Raw genomic sequence first — 22,162 nt, forward strand, 5'->3', positions numbered from 1 at the left:
ATTAAACTAAGTTTGATTTTATCAAAAATTGAATTCTTGGGGTTCTTTGATATGCTGAATCTAAACATGTACTTAGATTTTTTATTATGGGCCTAGTGTTCAAGTTGGTTCAAATCAGGATCCAAAATTATTATATTTTATATCATTAATACCTTTCACCAAGTAAGTTTTCAACAGATTCTGAAAACCTCAGTATATGGTCCGAGACCACAATTGTCGTCCCTTGTTTTTCGTACAACGAATATAGTCCCTAGTGTTGACAGTGGGTTACTTGCCATTAATTTTTATACCCCTTCCAAATTTATTTCTCCATGTTTATTGCCTCAAATTGCAAGTATGGGGGTGAAATTACACTGTAAAAAAATTTGGGTCCAGAATTTTAAAGGAAAGTAGTGATTTGGTCCAGCTGAAAAAGGTTGAAAATTAGCACTTCGGAAGCTGTCAAAAGATTTCAAGACGCCCTAAACATAAAATTGTCCATATTTTGAGTTAGAGCCGATGAAGTTTTTTATAATTTTGATATAATTTGTCCCAAAAGTAGTACAACACACTGTAAAAGTTTCTTTGAGAAAGCGCAGGTGCGATTTTTTTTATTTTCATTTATGTTCTAAAACTACGAAATAATTGTGTTCTCGGACCATATCACCCTTTGCATGATTTTTAGGTGGATTGGTACTTAAGTATTGTGCAATAGCAAGAAATTTTCAATTGCACAGTATTCAGCAATAGCAAGAAATCTTCAATTGCACAGTATTGTGCAATAGCAAGAAATTTTCAATTGCACAGTATTGCGCAATAGCAAGAAATCTTCAATTGCACAGTATTGTGCAATAGCAAATATTTTCAATTGCACAGTATTGCGCAATAGCAAGAAATCTTCAATTGCACAGTATTGTGCAATAGCAAATATTTTCAATTGCACAGTATTGCGCAATAGCAAGAAATATCTAATTGCACAATATTGTGCAATAGCAAGAAATTTTCAATTGATTGGAGTTATCTTTCTTTGTCCAGAATAGTCGTTGAATCAACTTAAATCATTGTTTTATACAATACACAATGTATATTCACTTTTACTACTAACTGATGAATTAAAACAATCTTTACCATTTAGTGATAACAAGCACCTTTTGTTACAGTTTAATATTTTATGATGTATTTAAATGAGTAGTTATTGTTGCAAACTCCATTAGAAATTTGAATTGAGATCAGTTTTGGAAAAAAGGAAAGGGGGATGTGAAAAAAAATGGGGGGGGGGGGGTTAAATTTTTCTCATTTCAGATTTCATAAACAAAAAGAAAATTTCTTCAAACATTTTTTAAGAGTATTAATATTCAACAGCATAGTGAATTGCTCAAAGGCAAAACAAATATTTTAAGTTCATTAGACCACATTCATTCTGTGTCCGAAACCTATGCTGTGTCAACTATTTAATCACAATCCAAATTTAGAGCTGAATCCAGCTTGAATGTTGTGTCCATACTTGCCCCAACCGTTCAGGGTTCAACCTCTGCGGTCGTATAAAGCTGCGCCCTGCGGAGCATCTGGTTTAAATTTTAGTAACTTTTTAAAACTATCCTGGAATTTTACAAAACTTGGCCAGAAGCTTGTTTATGATCAGAAGATAGTATCCAGCAGTAAATTTTGTAAAAATAAAATTCCATTTTTTCCGTATTTTACTTATAAATGGACTTAGTTTTTTTCTGCCAGGAAACATTACATTCACTCTGTGGTTAAAGTCTTTTAAATTTTAGTAACTTTTTAAAACTATCCTGGAATTGTAGGACACTTGGCCAGAAGCTTGTTTATGATCAGAAGATAGTATTCAGAAGTAAATTTTGTAAAAATAAAATTCCATTTTTCCTGTATTTTACTTATAAATGGACTTATAGTTTTTCTTCCAGTTAACATTGCACATTTTTAAGATTCTTAAACTAGCCTGGATTTTTACTAAACTTGGACAGAAGCTTCTGACAATCAAAAGATAGTATCGAGAGGAATAATTTTATTGATTTTTTCATCATATTTGTTGAGTGTGTGATTAGAGTAAAACTAGGCGAGACACTGGGTTCTGCGGAACCCTTAAACATTTTTATATATACACCTATTGATTTAAATAAAATGTTTCATTACATTTTATGCCCTCAGAGTTTTATAATTATACATCTCAAAATTCTCTTTATACTCTATGCTGTATCACTTTAGAAGCCGATTTATTAAAACACAGTTGTAGATTTAAAAATAACTTATGTACCGTGATTTAAATAAAACATGACATACTATTTTAGGTCTATTTATAGTACAATTAAAACCGTGACGGTCTATATTACTATGAATAGACAATGGAATTTTCGAGACATTAGCTTTCGTATTGTGAGATTAATGGTAAGTTCCACTTTTCTTCCCAAACTGATACTAATCCTAATAAAGCAATCGCTTCGACATTAATCTGAACACACAACGGTTAAAGTTTAGAGCAATACAAGCGTATGTACAGTATGTGGAACTGCGTCCATATATTATATATATAGTGCTATAATGATCTATAAGTGATTGTTCATGGCGGCGAGCCGATGGTTCATTCTAGATGCATTTTCTTTCTATAATAAAATGCCTGCATTACTGAAGCACCTATAGATGATACTTCACAAACGTATCAAGATCCTTTGCATAACCAACTAGATGTCACTGTCATTAAAAGCATTTGAGAGCTCACCAATAAGCTTGAAAACATCAGGCTGTTTAGGGAATGAAAATCCCAGATAGACTCAAAAGTAGTTTCATGTTTTAATAAGAACCTAGATATATTCAGAACATCAAGAGCACAGATGCTGAAACGATTCGTCTCAGTGCTTTACATATCTATGATTGAATTCATATTGAACATAAAGGTCTAACTACAAATATCATATTAACTTAACATTATCAATGATCTCCAGGAAAATCAGATGAACCCATGCCACACAGACATGTAAACATTACACTCATTCTCTATACCGAATATAGTGGTCATACTGCTTATATAGCTATAGTACCTGAAAACCAAATATAGTATTGATCAATGAACCGTGAAAATGAGGTCAAGGTCAGACAAGCCATCACAGACAGATGTACTTTTTTTCAATCAGTACACCAAATACAGTTGACCTATTTCTGAAAGTATTGAAAAAACTGACAAAAACGCGAAAAATTATCGTTGACCAATGAACCGTGGAAATGAGGTCAAGGTCATATGAATCCTGTCAGACTGACATGTACACCTTACAATCATTACATACACTCAAATATGACATATTGCTTATAGGAATAATAATATCTGATAAACCTGACAAAAACCATAAAACCTGGCATTGGCAAATGCACTATGAAATGAGGTCGTTGTCAAACGAGACGAAACACAAAATTAACAGAACGATTTGGATTTATAATTTCACTGACTGCACCAATTTTGTTTCATAGGAAGCAAATTATTGCTGATCAAAGATATAGGAATTTACAAGATATTTTATATATCTATATCTGAAAATAATTAAATCGTGAAACAGAAAGAAAAACTAGATGTGACAAAGCGACATGAATGGTCTCAAAAAGTTGAAAAATCTGCAATTTCAATAACACATGTGGAGACAAACATGATGGTAGTTTCACATAAAAAAAATCAGCTCAAAATCTGGAGGCATACCAGTCCTGTGATTTTCAACAACTTTCAAAGTTGTAAACTCTTAATTTTGGCAAAAATTAGCGGAGCGGAACGAAACTTAAACTTGATCTATAACTCATCATGGTTAGCTCACATATAAAACAATCAGCCAAATATCTAAAAGCATTTAGAAAAGGGGTCCGCATAACTGTGATTTTCAAAAATTTATCAAATTCCATAGGCCGTAATGTCGGCAAAAATTAGCGAAGCGGAAACTTAAACTTGATCTGTAACTCATCAAGGTTAACTCACATTCCAAAAATCAGCCCAATATCTGAATGCGTTTAGAAAAAAACTCTGTATAATGGTGTGTTGCGGATTGACGGAATGACGGAATTACGGACAAGGGTAAAACTATATGGCACCGACATATTTGTTGCGGGACAATAAAAACAATATTAAAATCCATATTGAAATTAACAACTGACAACTGTCAGATGTAAAGTCAACGTGAGATCGACATGACAATGTCAGCTGGTAATCAATCTAATTAAAGTATTGATCTCTATTTTAATTAGATTGAGTTGTTAATTCCAATATGGATTTAAGCCAAGGCTACGTTTTGAAGGCCGTACATTGACCTATAATGGTTTACTTTTATAAATTGTTATTTGGATGGAGAGTTGTCTCATTGGCACTCACACCACATCTTCCTATATCTATTAAATATTGTTTTTTGTGTGTCCTTTATAGTATTTTTTTAACAAATTTTTGGAATGTTTTGTAATCTTACAAAAGTCTTCTCCTCTGAAACTACTGAGACAAATTTAAGCAAACTTGGTCACAATCATTATATCAAGGGTATCCAATTTAAAAAAAAAAAGTCCGATGAACCCGCCTGCCAACCAACATGGCCGACATGACTAAAAATAAAACATATGGGTAAAATGCAGTTTTTGGCTTATATCTCTGAAACTAAAGCATTTTCAGCAAAGTTGATCTATCTGTTCTGAAAATTTCAGACTGTTCAGACAAACTGTTGTTGGGTTGCTCCCCCTAAATTAGTAATTTTATAGAAATTTTTCAGTTTTTGGATATTATCTTGAATATTATTAAAGATAGTTATAAACTGTAAACAGCAATAATTTTCAGCAAAATAAGATCTACAAATAAGTCATCCTGATCAAAATTGTAAATTTACCTCATAAAGAGTTATTGCCCTTTTGAGTCAAATTTTAACAGTTTTTCGTAAATGTTTGTTATCTTTTACAAAAGTCTTCTCACGAAACAACTGAGACAAATTCATCCAAACTTGGCCACAATCAGCATTAGGGTATCTAGTTTAACAATTGTGTACGATGACCCTGCCTGCTAACCAACATGGCAGCCATGGCTAAATATAGAACATGAAAGAAAAATGCAGATTTTGACTGAATCTCTGAAACAAAAAAGCAAAAGTACAACAGTTATAAAATATCAGGTGAGCGACACAGGCTCATTGGAGCGTCTAGTTTGAAATTTCGAATGCAAACTTCGGTTTGTGTTACATTCGCTATGGATATTCATTGTCAACAGTTACACCGTCATTCCATTATGGCCCACCAAATCATGATGGTATGAAAGTATATTTATGATGCTCATTAAATGTCGAAAATGGGTAGAGATACACGATACAGACTTTTCTTTAAAGCAAAAATAAAAACCCTCTTAATTTATTCACACAAACAATGTTAGATGAATACAAAAAAGTCAATGAAAACGTAGATATCCGTACCGATGTCATTACACATACAATCATAATAAAACCAAATATATAATGTCCTTTTGCTGTCCTGTTATGCTGTGGCTGTGCAAGTTTTTATTTTGAATAATACATTTTGAAAATATATTTTGTAGGTAAAGTTTTCCTTAAAACATGACACATATGCAACAGCTCGTTATTATTCTATTCCTGGGAAATGTTTTCTTTTGTCTAGCAGAAGGTAAGTTACGGACAATGACTGAAATGCTAATACTACTTTCGTTAAATGTATTCCAAGCTTTCTCGGACTATCGGCTTTGTCATACACAAAAAGTTTTTTTAAATTATATATCTCTTTTCAGCCTGAACATCTTATTAGATTATTCTTAAAATATTCAACTGGTTTTGAGTTATGACTGCTGAACAACGGTATACTACAGTTGCCTTTATGTATCATGCAGATACAAATAAGAAGATGTGGTATGGGTGCCAATCACAGAGACAACACTCCATCACAGGTCATTTTTCATAAAGAAACATTTTTTAACAGGTTGTCCTCTTCAACAACATACACAGTAAGAAGAAAAACAGTCATGTACAATTTACTTCAATCTGATTACATTATAGATCCTACATGTGTCTATGCGTTGTGTTCAAATCTTGAAAGCGAAGCCTGGACAGAGGATTTGTATTTCAATAAGATTGAATTGATTTGGGATGGTGGACGATATACACCCGTTTTCATATGAAAATCAATATAACAAAGTCTTGGACATAACTAAGAGATTTAATGCAAAAAGTCAAACACAAAAAAAAAATGAACTCCGAGGAAAATTCAAAACGGAAAGTACCTAGTAATTGAATAGAAAAATCAAAAGCTCAAACACATCAAATGAATGAATATCAACTGTCATATTCCTGACTTAGTACTGGCATTTTCGTAGAAAACAGTGGATTAAACCTGATTTTATAGCTAGCTGATCCTCTCAATTGTATGACAGTCGCATCATATCCCATTATATTGGCAACGACGCGAGAACCAAGAAACAGACTGAGACACAACGAGCAAACAAGTCAAAAATAGGGGCACATCAGCCAACATTGTGCCACAACCTTAATCAATATAAAAACAAACAAATATGTAGCAGAGAAGCACAAGAAGTCACATAGACAATGCACACTAGCAAAACTGAAAGACAAGATTACAAAATTTACAATAGCACAATTACGTGATGTATAAGTACAGAACAACGTCATATGTATCAAAGAAACACAGAAAAGCATATAGACAAAGCACATTAGCAAAAATGAAAGACAAGAATACGAAAATTATCATAGAACAATAACACAATAATGGGATGTATAAGTACAGAACCACGTCATATGTATCAAATAAACCAAATTATAATCTTCATCCTAGTTTTTCTTTAGTGACAAGAACTAAAAATGATGGTTTATATGAATTTCTGAAGTAAATAAATAAAAATTATGATTTTTTTTTAAAACATTATAGTTTTGCCCTGATTGTTTCTAAGTGTTTTTAAAATTCAATGTGTTTTTTAGTCTGATAAATAGGCAGCTGATTTTGAACATCGCAACTTCTCTTCATGTCCAAATACTTTATACATTTTATGATTGTAACAAATAAAAAGAAACGGCATTCTACACACACAACACTTTGTATTTGTTTTAGTTTTTGGTATGCTGACCATATAATATTTTAAAGATTAAATGAGTTCTTCATGAATAAATCAGAAATATATTGCTTTTATTTTATTTATTACAGTAAAATGGAGTGTTCAACAGAAGGTTAACAGTTATGGCCAAAATCTTAAACTATTCTGTAAAGTTGACAATTGTTGTGTTGCAAATATGACAAAACGATGGTTTGGAGGGCCTAAACAGAAACCTTTATGGTTATCGTCAAGTAAAGATTCCACCGAGAAATCTGAAAACGCGAAATATATTTTCACAATAGAGAAGAATGGCTTTGGACTTGTTATAAAAAATGTAACTGTTGAAGACATGAATGTCACTTACAAATGTTCCTATAATTTTGAAGAGGATAGTGAAATGTTATATTCATACAATGCCTTCAGTGGTATGTATATACACTACTGACACTACTATAAGAATACATTTGTCTATATAGTCTACCTTATCCTACATTGATAATAACATCATTCATTTAAATATAAGAACGAACGGTGCATTTATACCAATAAGTTCCTTTTTTTTTATTACCGGGTCGTCCGATTTTCTCCGCACAAAAAAATCTGGCTGCCATTATCAAGGATTTGTATAGTGAGACTATACAAATTTTATAAATTGGCATTTTTTTTCGATTTCAAGGCGAATCTTTTTGGAAATATTGAAAAGTCGAATTTAAGGCATCATTGTTGTAAATGTGTATCATGAACAAAGCATTTTTCTCGTTAGATTTGCAAGTTGTAACATTTTATTTTGACTTGTAGATGAACAGGAGGATAGCGAGAAAAATACCAAAGGACAAAATCCTGACGAAAACAGTTTTAACTATTTCCATGTTATTGTGTATGTATAAATTTGATAGATTTGTCTTTCCTATGCTTAAAAATAAACATGACAATTCATACTGCATGATGGCTTGTGGCACCGTTAAAGTCCACAATTCCTCTTAAGTCCACAACACCGCTAAAGTTCACAACAATTTAGAGGAATTGTGGACTTTAACGGTGCCACAATGGCTAAATATTCAGTCATTGAACTGGTCGGGACCACTACCTTATATGGAAATGCATAAATTAGCATACTTATGTTCTCGCACATGTAATTGTTTATTTACATGTGACGCAATTTATTTTTACAAAGGTTTTTGACCAATCCACTAAATAAGTCACAATGCATGATAGACTACTACGTGTTTACAATCAACCAAGAACACGTGTTACAACCAGGGATGGGGTAATCGTAATCTGTAATCGTAATCGATTGTAATTGATTACATTTTTTCAAGTAATCGACAGTAATCTGTAATCGAAGACATTTTCGATTACATGTAATCGTAATTTAATCGATTACAGCAAAAATTTGGATGTAATCATCGATTACTTTTCGATTACATTTCGATTACTTTAGTAAAATAGCTTGATGAAAAATAACCTATTTCAGAGGAAAATATGTATGTTATCCCTTTGTAGTACAGATAAAATATTATGCATCAACAATACTTGAAGGCTAAGCAACTGCCTTATTTCTGTCTATTGTCTCAAGCTGCATTATGAGCAACCAGATCCCCTACCTAAATTTACTTTATATCTAGCTTTTGAAACAAATGGATGTATGTGCTTGTCAATAATTCAAGAGCTATGATATTAAAATAAGAAAATAGATTTAAAATAATAAAATAGATCTTAAATAAGAAATGTGTCTGTCTTTTGTTAAGTTCTGTACTAAATTTTTTAAAGTAGTCAGCTTATTTGTATTAAATTTCCTGAAAACATCATTTTCAATCAGAGTTGAAATTAAAGCTTAGAATAGATACACATTTGATTTCTTAAATGTTATGATATACACGCATGTAAATAAATTAAATTAAAAAAGAAAAGCAAAATCCTTTTAACAATGAACCAACAGCAATGCATTGCAATTCTTTTAAGAAAGAGATACATGTATCCCTTTGACACTATAAATATATTTTGTATATAATGATTGGAGAAGGTAAAAAATCTTAACAACATTTTTGCCTTTACTAATGAGATGATCAAAGTCTTCTAATCAATAACAAACATACTTTGTTTTTATTTCAATTATCTTATGTCTAATAAAGAAGGAAATTTACAATATTTAGCCCCAGGTTATAAATTGTATTCCAGTGGGAGTTAAATAATCTGTAATTAGGGTGGTTATTTAAACAAAAGGTTTAAATCATGCATGTCATTATAAAAATATAACTATGCTAAAATATTTTGTATTTAAAGAGTAAAAACAATAAAGCCAACGTAAGTCAGTAAGAAAGCAAAACTTTTGAAAAACAATTAGTTATGATTTAGTGATTGTTGTAATGCGATGACATCTTTCATTTATGTTGAAAGTCAAAATTTTAAGATTTTTTAAATATTTCTAATCTTCATTAAGAGATTTGATCTAAAAAACAGCTATTAACTTATAATTTAGAAACAATGCTTTAAATGATACATTTGGTAAATTTCTTAATTTCCACAAAACAAATGTTGAGCAATATAATGGTGTTTTACTCATGTTATTTTTTTGTTGAAACGTTGAAGCATGTAATTGACAGTAATCGAAAAGTAATGTAATTACTTTTGATAAAGTAATCGATTGTAATCGATTACATGCTAAAATTTGAGTAATCGATTATTAATCGATTGCACAAAAATCTTTCATGTAATCGATTATTAATCGATTACATTTGTCAGTAATCGTGCCCATCCCTGGTTACAACACATTTTTTCGTGCAATGCGGGATTCACAATTTCGCTTAGTTTTTCATTTTGTGTATCCTCATTTATAGTTCGTGATATAAAGTATTACTTCCATGCTCAGATTAACGAAGAGTTGTTTCTATGTGAAGAAAAAAGGGTTTGAATAAGCCATTAACATGTTTGATGATGGCACAGAGATTTCATGTATTTATCCACCAGAAGCAACGAAACAACAGCGAAAAAACACAATTACCCATGAGACAAACTTACTGGTGTAAAGTAAGCCGTCGATAACAGCCGGTGCTGATATTCAAGAGTACAGCAATGTTCGTATAGATAATTAAAGGCAAATGTGGGATCCTTGAATTTTGTGTTCGTAAAAAAGACGAAGAAATATTTACATACATGGAGTGTTAACAAAATTTATAAGTATTTTTGTTGGTCACATTTCAGTATATGGGACTTCCAAACTGTTCCCCCTTTTTTTTTAAGGTAGTGAAGTCAGCAACTGTAGTTTCAGTTTGTTCGTTTTTTAACGGGCTCGGACATTTGCCAAACTGAATAAAATTATTACAACTGATTTCTTAAACCTGCAAAGTAAAACTTTGGTTGGCTTGCTTGCTTTGTTTGTATAGTTGTTTATACAAACTTTGAAAATAAGATTGACATCTTTAAAACAATATATATATATATATATATATACAACTCGTCTAAACATCAACCCAACAATGTTAGATCTGTAAATTTGCTTTTGCAAATTTTTGGTTCTTCCCTCGCCGAGATTCGAACCCATGCTACTGTGATATCGTGACACCAAATCGCCTGCACTGCAGCCGTCCCGCTAGACCACACGACCACCTGGGCCCTCAAAAAATGAGCTTTCGGTGGGCATGTGTTACCTTTCCACGTCAGTTTTTAATCTAGCGGCGTACTACAGTACATGATATATAAGGCATGAAGATGTTATTGTTACAGATCAGCTAAATTATCTATAGTAAAGGATCCTACAAATTAATGTAAGATACAGTCACAGAAAATAATTATATTCATAAGTACGTCTGAGTCAGTGACAACCCTACAACAGATGTATCCATCGGATCGCCATCAATGATGGTGATACATGGCTGTGTACATAATGTATATACAACTCGTCTAAACATCAACCCAACAATGTTAGATCTGTAAATTTGCTTTCGCAAATTTTTGGTTCTTCCCTCGCCGGGATTCGAACCCATGCTACTGTGATATCGTGACACCAAATCGCCTGCACTGCAGCCGTCCCGCTAGACCACACGACCACCTGTGCTCTCAAAAAAAGAGCTTTCGGTGGGCATGTGTTACCTTTCCACGTCAGTTTTAATCTAGCGGCGTACTACAGTACATGATATATAAGGCATGAAGATGTTATTGTTACAGATCAGCTAAATTATCTATAGTAAAGGATCCTACAAATTAATGTAAGATACAGTCACAGAAAATAATTATATTCATAAGTACGTCTGAGTCAGTGACAACCCTACAACAGATGTATCCATCGGATCGCCATCAATGATGGTGATACATGGCTGTGTACATAATGTATATACAAGTCGTCTAAACATCAACCCAACAATGTTAGATCTGTAAATTTGCTTTCGCAAATTTTTGGTTCTTCCCTCGCCGGGATTCGAACCCATGCTACTGTGATATCGTGACACCAAATCGCCTGCTGATCTGTAACAATAACATCTTCATGCCTTATATATCATGTACTGTAGTACGCCGCTAGATTAAAACTGACGTGGAAAGGTAACACATGCCCACCGAAAGCTCTTCATCAAAAACTACCTCGACCAAAAACTTTAACCTGAAGCGGGACAGACGGACGAACGAACAGACGGACGAACGGACGGACGGACGAACGAACGGACTCACAGACCAGAAAACATAATGCCCATAAATGAGGTATAAAAAGTAAAATTCTTTGGATGTTTTAGTTTTTAAAATTAGGTGCTTTTGATTCTGTTGGTTGACAGTTTTGTATTTTCAACTCTTTACCCTACACTTCCAAACAATTTTATCAAAAAGTTTTCTTTTGAAATAGTTGTTTGATAAATCTGATTGCAAACATATTTGCTGCAACGTATTTAAAGCCATCTTCTCTACAGACAATGACTATGAGGCAGGTAAATAATCTGCTAGATAAACTAACTGGAGGTGTGCTCGGATAATTGAAGCTGTTAATTTTTATCCTAGATGATGTTCATGTATGTTTCTGCTATATAGTTTATCAACAGATTGTAGGTATTCCTATGAACACAAAAATGCGAAACTTTAATAGCTGACTTGTTCTTGTTGACTTTTATGAATCACAGATTATAGCCAAACTCAACAACACGTTTTCTTGATCATATTTTGTTCGTTAAATAATTAACAATTTACCAAATATACTGCCGAAATTTACACAAAGGAACTATAACTTTATTTAGAGTCCATTTTGTTGTTGGGATGTATAAATACCCTGCCACTTCCGGTCTGTGGTTTTGTTAGATGTCTTTCTGCTTAAAATGTATTCATCTGATGAGTAAAACCCTCTTTAAACGATTTTTATAGTTTTTTTGTTGTACTATTACACCATTTTTCTAGGTTAGAGGGATCGAGGGTTCGGCGCCAACAAACTATTTTTGTCCCGCCACATTCTATATGTGCCCGTCCCAAGTTATAGAAGCATGCCGTTATTTTGGGGTTGTCTTTTCTTGCTGTTTCTTTAATTTGTTTTTCGTTTTTTGCTTTGTATAGTTAGTTCTTGTTCTCATTGTTCCAAGTTAATGTCCAAACTAGTTTAACCCCACCACATTCTGTATGTGTATACAAGTCAGGAGACTGAATTATTCAGGGGTTGAAGTTTTGCTGCATATCATCATTGTGTACATAAACCAGACTGTTAGATTTCTCGTTTAAATTGTTCAAGATTTGCTATTTGTTTTGGGTCTTTTATAGCTGACTATCCGGTATGGGTTTACCTCATTGTTAAGGGTCGGACGAAGGCCAATAGTAGTTAACTTCTGTATCATTTGGTCTCTGGCGGAGAGTTGTCTCATTGGCAATCATACCACATCTTCTTATTTTTGTATTATTTTCAAATTTTATAAATGTTTAATTATGCTTTCAGGCCATGTGTTGTCGTCTTATTTCTCCTCGCTTCCATAAGTATATTCGTAGTCTGGAAACATGCCAAGTTGAATTCATTACTGTTTTTATGTAAACAGAGAAGAAAGAAGAGACAAGAGGGAGATGGTATGATATCTTTTGCTAAATGCGTCTGCACACTTTTTTGTGATATCATTATTGCAGCTTTTGAAAGTTAACTTAAGGGTAAACATTGTAGTTAGTTTATTAAAAGTAGGTTTTGATGAAGAATATGGTTATATGATCTCTCCATTTTTTAAAGCCAAATTAGAGTTTTGAGCCCCAATTTCACGGTTCACTGGCCATTTTCTATCGCGCAAAGCGAACACGTTTATTTAGTTTTTCGACACGATCAGTCAGACTATTTTTAAATTTACCACTATAAGATATGGGGGGGGATTAGCATTCATAATATGTTTTTTTGTCATCTGCTTGACCAGAATATTTTTTTCATCATATTGGGGATCAGAATATGTTCCCCCCTGGAAGGTAACTTAAATTGTCGTTCCCTTAACCCGTCCTTGAATTCTATTTGATTTTGTTTTGCATGCCGATGAGAAAGAACGTTAAAAGTATTGCTGGTAGAATCCTTTAACATTTTTGAAATGGCTTTGTCAAATTGGTTCCATGGATAAATAAAATTTATAATTTCATCGTATATGTTTTGGGATTATATTTTTAAGTTGATGACAGTTGCTGCAGACATTTTTAAGTTTATTTGAGTTATGTGCTGATCTCATGTGTACAATTCTTACCAGAATTTCATCAAATTTATATCATAGGTTTATATCAGCAATGTGTCGGACAAAATTGAAAATCAGTGCCTATCCATTTTTTCTTAAAGAGTTATGCCCCTTGTAAAACATAGTTTTTAACCGGGGTTTGAATTGCATTTGCTTTCAAGCTTTAATTGTCTAGGATAATAATTAAAAAAAATAACAAAGCAAGTTTTGTCAAGCACTATCCATGATCAATTTCTCGATTATTTGCAGATGTTGAGATCGCGCTAGAACTCGAAAATTTGACATCAGAAGATAAGGAAAAGGAAAACAGTTTACATGGAAAAGGTATGTTTATACACAAGATGCTAATATACCAGAAGTAGTTGTAGTTACCAATTTTAATTTTTACGACCACAGCAGTGCTCGGTGTTCTTTTTAGCCATAAACATATGTGTACTTTAAGTTTTAGTTAACTTAGTTTTTCCTTTAAAAATATCAGTTTCATTGGAATTTACAGATACAAGTTTAATGTACTGAACTTCTGTGAACGTCTATTTTTTTTAAAGCAAAGATCAATGAAAAGGTGTAAGGACATATTAAAAGGCCGTATTCGCGGAAAAAAACATAGTTCTTTGAATACGAGCAACATTAAAAAATGCTTATAAAAACACGAAAGATCGAGATCTTTCCCCAGAATAAGAATCTGAGAAATTTTTTTTATTAAACACTGCAAAATTGATTAGTTCTTAACTTCTAAAGTGGTACATATTATTACTTATAACAAATTAACTGGTATAGATAAATAATGCTTGCAACAATTTTAATACAAAACATTACACATAAGTGATTCAAAAATACATATTTGAGTAATTCCTCCAATTGATGAAAATATAGGAAAAAAAATATTTGTGATTCTTCATCCTTTGAGTGGCACGTTACCAAGTGATTCATATTGCACCACACTTATTTTTGTTTTTGTTAAAATTTTCTCTAGCTAGATTTATTCTACTGAAATTTCTATATTTTTTGAAAACTTTATTTTTAGTATAATGAACGGAGGACAGATTAGATAACGTTTGATCGAATGTTACTGTATGTCTGTCTTGTCTTGTTATATTTACATTTTCAGGCATTGATGCTAATGGTAAAACTGACAGCGAGTCAAATGAAATAAAGAGAGATTCAAAGAATGAAGATTATACAGAAGTCCTTGTTGAACAAACTGATGCTATCAGAAAACCAAAGCCTAAATATCCTACCTTTAGTTCTGAAGAATTAAGAATAAAGAGTTTCACCGGTATAAGCCATGAATTACCGCCCAGCATATTGGCGAAAGCTGGATTCTTCTCTTATGGTAAATATTACTTTGGTTTTTGGAATTGTATGAAAACAGTACAAAAATATTAGGGTGATAAAAATTCACCTGCTTCCTTGAAGTTTCACATATATTTTAGCGCTTTCTCTAACAGCGAATATCACGATGATTAATTATAAACTAAATGTTTTTGAGTAACTTTACTTTTCAAGTACAAAGACACATATTATAATAGATAGATATAAACCTTAAAGGAGCACTAGCTGTCAAATTCATATTTACTGATTTGACTCAAATTCTCATATTTGCTTTAAAAATAAAAGATATTAATAAAATAAGTTATAATACATAGGCTCAATAATATGTATCAACCTTTTGTGTGTATTTTAGTCTAGACGCCATCTATTTAAACATCGTGGTGACCTCCAAAAACTGCCGACGGTCATATAACCCGATATAAACATATTAATACAGAGATTAATAGATAATGAACTCGTGCAATTGAATTTTCTAGATCTGTTAGATTTCTTATAATAAGTAAAAGATATTTGTTAATCATCTTTTTTACATTCAGAAGACTGAGTTTTTTGTGGATCAAATCGGTCAATGAAACGTTACCCATTTCTTGCTAAGGAGTTAATTTGAAATTCACATGAATTGCAAGTGAATAATTCCTAACCGTTGTTTCATAGCTTATTTTAACAAACAGGCTTTTAAAAGCGAATTGTTATTTCACTTTTTCACTTTCATTATTGATTGAAAAAATAAAATCTTATTTTTTTACATCTCGTAGCTACTGCACCTTTAAAAAGAAATAGAAAATCGACAAGACAAAACAGATCTACAAGTCAACATAGCCAAAATCGCCCGTCGATAGATATAAGAATATGTGGTATGAGTACCAATAAGTGCTAATGAGACAACTCTCCATCAAAGTCACAATTTGTAAAAGTAAACTATTATAGGGCAAAGTACGGTCATCAACACGGAGCCTGGGCTTACATCGAACAGCAAGCTATAAAGGGCCACATAATTACTAGTGTAAAACCATTCAAATGGAAAAACCAACGGTCTAATCGATATTAAAAACGAGAAATGAGAAACACTAATCTTATGATCCACATTATCAAGCGACAAACCACAACAACAAACGACAACTACTGAACATCAGATTCCTGACTCAGTACAGGTGAAAAAAAAATGCAGGTTTAAACGTATTGCATAGGTATACGGTTGAACTTTCACCTTTATCTGAAACCATAGTGTAACATCACAACATAGAAAGAAAAACTATAAAGTATCAATTGAACTCAATCAAAAGTCTCCTTATTGGATTTATTGCCCTTTAATGACTTTTTTAGCTCACCTGGCCTAAAAGGCCATGTGAGCTTTTCTCATCACTTGGCGTCCGTCGTCGTCGTCGTCGTCGTTAACAATTTTTCAAACATCTTCTCATCTGAAACTACTGAATGGATTTGAATGAAACTTAAAATGATTGTTCCTTAGATTATCCTGCACAAAGTGTGTGCTTCGATTTTTGATCCGTCAAAAAACATGGCCGCCGTTACTTAAAATAGAACATAGGGGTCAAATGCAGTTTTTGGCTTATATCTCAAAAACGGAAGCATTTAGAGCAAATCTGACGGGGTAAAAATGTTCATTAGGTCAAGATCTATCAGCCCAGAAATTTTCAGATGAATCAAACAAACCATTGTTGGGTTGCTGCCACTTAATTGGTAATTTTAAGGAAATTTTGCAGTTTTTGGTCATTATCTTGAATATTATTATAGATGAAGATAAACTGTAAACAGCAAAAATGATCAGCAAAGTAAGATCTACAAATAGGTTAATATGACCAAAATTGTCAATTGACCCCTTAAGGGGTAAATGTCCTTTAATGACAAATTTTCACAATTTGTTCATCATATTTGCTAACTTTAAAAAATCTTCTCCTCTGAAACTACTGAATGGATTTGGATGAAACTTAGCATGATAGTTCCTTAGATTATCCTGCACAAAGTGTGTGCTTCGATTTTTGATCCGTCAAAAAACATGGCCGCCCTTACTTTAAATAGAACATAGGGGTCAAATGCAGTTTTTGGCTTATATCTCAAAAACTAAAGCATTTAGAGCAAATCTGACAGGAGTAAAAATGTTCATTAGGTCAAGATCTATCAGCCCAGAAATTTTCAGATGAATCAAACAAACCATTGTTGGGTTGCTGCCACTTAATTGGTAATTTTAAGGAAACTTTGCAGTTTTTGGTCATTATCTTGAATATTATTATAGATGAAGATAAACTGTAAACAGCAAAAATGATCAGCAAAGTAAGATCTACAAATAGGTTAATATGACCAAAATTGTCAATTGACCCCTTAAGGGGTAAATGTCCTTTAATGACAATTTTTCACAATTTGTTCATCATATTTGCTAACTTTAAAAAATCTTCTCTGAAACTACTGAATGGATTTGGATGAAACTTAGCATGATAGTTCATTAGATTATCCTGCACAAAGTGTGTGCTTCGATTTTTGATCCGTCAAAAAACATGGCTGCCCTTACTTTAAATAGAACATAGGGGTCAAATGCAGTTTTTGGCTTATATCTCAAAAACGAAAGCATTTAGAGCAAATCTGACAGGGGTAAAAATTTTCATTAGGTCAAGATCTATCAGCCCTGAAATTTTCAGACGAATCAAACAAACCATTGTTGGGTTGCTGCCACTTAATTGGTAATTTTAAGGAAATTTTACAGTTTTTGGGTATGATCTTTATGTCGGTTACGCAGGTTTTATTTGAACTTGACCTCATTTTCACAGTCCATTGCTAAGTTTTAAGTGTTTGTGTTTTGGTCTCATTTTCTTTATTTATAAACAGTAAGTCATATATATTTGTAATATTGAAGAATTGTTAGCTGTACATGTTTGCCTGGCATGGTTCAATATGTTCAATAAGGCATTGTTTACCAGGTGAGCGATTCAGGCTCTTGAGAGCCTCTTGTTTTCTTTTTATTTTGGTATTTTCCCCTATTATCTTGAATATGATAGTAAATAGCTAGAAACTTGAGGAAGCAAACATTACAATCATAACAAGATTCAAAAGTAAGTCAGTATGGGATAAATCGTCAGTCGACTCCTTGTTGGACTTATTGCCCAATAACAAGACCGTTTTCAAAGATTCCTGACTTGTTCGCTTACATACAATTTATTATTTACTCATCAAATTCTAAGAAATATATTTATTAAATTTTACAACCATATATAAAATAATTGGTTTTATTAAATGATCATACAGATTTATAAACGTTGTAGTACTATGATTCGAGAAAGACAAACATCTCTATAGCTTAAAAAACGCGTTAAGTGACTTTTATATAGTTCATCTTTACATTGCTTATATTTGCCATTAGATGTAAATGTAATTCCATAATATTCATAAAACTTTGCACTTTCAAGCTTTTTTTCTCAAAAATAATTTCGACATTTTTAGATTTTCCTGATTAATCTAAAAGATACCCAATATTTTTTATTATTCATTAGTGCCAGAAAAAAGTATTTTTTTTTACAGGAAGAGACAACTTTGTTCGTTGTTTCCACTGTGGTGGTGCTTTGAAAGATTGGAAGTCAGGAGACGATCCTATGAGTGAACATGCCAAATGGTTTCCACAGTGCAGTTTTGTTAAAGATAATTATAATGAATATGTTCAAACGCCACACTAAGATGGTGCCCACGTATAATTTAATTGTATTATAAAGGCGACGGTTACCAAAATATACCTTTTTGGCAATTGAGAACGTTGATCTTGAATAACAAGCTTAGTAATGAAAAACAAACGTATAGCTAACTTTAATTAGTATTAAGGGTATGACTTTTAGATTTTTCGGAGGGATTTATAAGGATGAATAAAAATATTCGAAAGCTGACCTGGTAAGAACTGAAAGTATGACAGTATGAAAATGAATAGTCTGTCATACAGAATGCAGGATATCATTGTGTACAAAATTGAAAATATTTTGATAATTAAGTCATACACCAACCTGTCAATAGGTGATCCGTCCGTAAAAAACATCTCCCCTCTGAAAAAATCCCTTAATTCAGATATCTATAACGGTTTGTTTCAAAGCGAAAGCAGACATAATCTACAATTATTGTTTGTCATCAGTAGATTCACAACTTTAAATATTGCTGGGGTATTCTGCTTTTTTTTTTAGTAACTGATCAAATTATAACTGATTAAATTTAGTGAAATTACGTATTTATAGGTAAACGTAACTATATAGCCTACGTATGTTTCAGAATTCAATAAAATTACTTGACAAGATATCCCGTGATGTTGATAACAAAAGCTACTTATTAAATATTTGTCTAAAGCTTTTAAAAATCTCAGTCGAGAGAATAGCTGGAAAGTCAACGTCTCAGTATCTTGTATTCAGATGAAAAGGAATGAAGATGTCCTTCTGATTGGATAATTATTTTTGCTTATGTTCTGTGTCAAAGTTTTTATGCCTTTACTCTGTACTTATACATCCCGTCATTGTGTTATTGTGCTTTTCTAAAATTTTGTATTTTTGTCTTTTTTTTTAGCTTGTATGTTTTGTCTGTGTGCCTTTTTGTGCTTCTTTGTTACATCCAGTTTGTTTTTATAGTAATTTATAACACAATGTTGACTGCTGTACCCTTATTTTTGACAATTTTTACCTATTATGTCTGTTTATTTTGTTCACACAACGTTGTCAATATAATAGAATTTGATGCGACTGTAACATAAGTGAGGGGTTTGGCTAGCTGTTAAACCAGTTTTGATCCGCCGTGTTCTGCATAGGAGAATTCTTGTGCCAAGTCGGAAATATGACAGTTGTTGTTCATTCGTTTGATGTGTTTGAGCTTTTGATTTTGTCATTTGATTAGGGACTTTCCGATTTGAATTTTCCTCGGAGTTCGGTATTTTTGTCATTTGTCATTTTACTTTTTAATCACTTTTATGACTTGACTTTACATTTTGTTTTGTGTACATCATTATGACACCTGAATATTGTTCCTGTTAGAAAATACAAAAATACATTTTTTTTTATCTTGAATGATTGTTTGACATCATTTGTAGTTAATAATACTGGCATTCATTTTTATTTGAAGTCAATTTTTTGCATACTAGTTATTACGGGATTTGTGCATATATTTGGCCTATAAGCTTTTTTAACATTATAAACCTCATGAAAGCTATTCCTCTGAGACCATTTGATCATACTCAAGGATTCTCTCTTATGTATATACTATTTAACCATTATGTGCTGTTAACTTTATACAACGTTGAAACTACGCCATTTAAGTGATACAAGAATAAGGACAATATTTATGCTCTATGGGCAATTCTATTTAAGAACCATTTACCTCAACCCTTTCGTTCATGGTAGGATTGTGTGTGATTATGTCAAGCAGCAGATACTATATAATTATAGTGTTGAGAAAGAATTTGATATCACTTAATTCATCAAAATGTTTATTGTACAAATCTTTCTTAATAAACATTTATATGTAAACCAATTCCTGACGTTTACAAAAAGGTCAGTGTTCTAACAACGGTAAAAGTAGGTATAGTTACCGCTCGAAACTGTCCATCCGTACCAAAGTAGAAAAGGTTTGTCACAGTTTGCTTGGCAAACAGGGAATGTGTTTACATTTTGTTAAACGTGTAATCAATTTTGAATTTGCAGCTGCAACTCATTTTTGTTTATCAATAGTTTGAAATTCTATAACACTCATTGAACAAAAAAATGGAATTACTTTATTCATGTCCAATTCAACGTTAAGAGCATCATCTTCATTCGTTATGCTAATGTACATATTTAACTTAATCTATTGCTTGCAGACCCAGTATTGGTCTTGTTTATTTTAAAACCTGCATTACTTTGCGTTGATTTGTCTTTTACCAGAACAAGTTTTTCATTTGTTAAATATCTTTGCTATTTGGTTGAAATCATATTGATATGTTTAACTGCATTTGTATTTACCGCTTTTGATTGTAAATGCCTTTTATTTATGTAATGTTATAAGTATTGATATATACGTATGTTGTCAAACATTTTGTAAATAAAGAATTGCATTGAACTTTGTTGATGACCATTTGTACCGCGATTTTGATTTGATAATATCCAGAGTGAAAATATTTTTTATGTGTTCATGTAATTGACTGCAATATACCTCATTTTGATTTGACAAGTTTTGAGGGGGTTAACTGATGTTCGACATTTTTAGCATTTGGGCTATAATTTCTGAAATTTCCTGACAACTAGTTTCAATCAATGTTATGTCACTTGAACATTTTTATTATTTTGAAGACCATAAATGTTAAAAGTGACTATATCAGTGTTCATGAAAAGTGACAGCCAAATTCAGACAGGTCTGCCATTTTTGAGTGTGCTGGTGGTACTCATGTTCAGCTCAAAGTGAGGTTGTTTTACTCTTATTATAGGCTGTCTAGTATTTGGGTCAAGAAAGTATCTCTTCCTTGCAATAAATATGGCCATTTTGGATATGAACCATATAATATTAGTTATTGTGCACATTGGCAAAATTTGATATGAATATAATTGAAAACAAAACTTTTCTACAATTACAGGTAAACCAACTAAATTTCCACGGACCATCAGATTTGTAGTCTTGATGGTCACAAAGACCACCAAAAACTATTTTTTTTAGAAACTCTGTCGTAATTCCATACGAAATTAACACATAGTAAAGAAACACTTACTCGAGCTTCGCACTTGGATGATAATGTGATGTGTGTAACTTATGTCACACAAACTACCCCACAATGCCGTGTAAGGGTCGATTACATGTCACTATGAGATAGATATCGAGTCCCAATTTTTTTTAGAAGTACAATAATGAGTGAAAAGAGACTGGAAACACTAATGTACCACCTTTCATATAATTTAAATCAATTAATGCTTATACATATTTTAAAGAAGGTCGTTTGATCTAACATTGGGATGGTGGGGTTTCTGATTTTTTTCTTTATCAATTTTACTGTTTTAAATTTGAATTTTAAACACAATGTTTTTAAAAATGGCTTTGAAAAGTTTTATTTTGAGTGTACCGCATGAATAATGTTCCAGATTCATATTTCGTACACACTGGGTGTCGTATCACTGGA

At 32.2% G+C, this 22,162-nt stretch overlaps 1 protein-coding gene across 1 annotated transcript; it reads left to right on the plus strand.

The window, feature by feature from the left end:
• The first annotated feature begins 2,298 nt into the window (after positions 1-2,298).
• On the plus strand, positions 2,299-21,114 carry LOC139513199 (uncharacterized). The gene is made up of 8 exons (XM_071301481.1): positions 2,299-2,385; positions 5,537-5,622; positions 7,168-7,482; positions 7,856-7,934; positions 12,957-13,081; positions 13,966-14,040; positions 14,825-15,049; positions 18,577-21,114. The coding sequence occupies exons 2-8, from the start codon at positions 5,556-5,558 to the stop codon at positions 18,726-18,728; spliced, it is 1,038 nt and encodes a 345-aa protein (XP_071157582.1). The 5' UTR covers positions 2,299-2,385; positions 5,537-5,555; the 3' UTR covers positions 18,729-21,114.
• The last annotated feature ends 1,048 nt before the right edge of the window (positions 21,115-22,162 follow it).

This window comes from Mytilus edulis, chromosome 2 (genome assembly GCF_963676685.1).
Source record: "Mytilus edulis chromosome 2, xbMytEdul2.2, whole genome shotgun sequence".
Taxonomy (NCBI): Eukaryota; Metazoa; Mollusca; class Bivalvia; order Mytilida; family Mytilidae; genus Mytilus; species Mytilus edulis.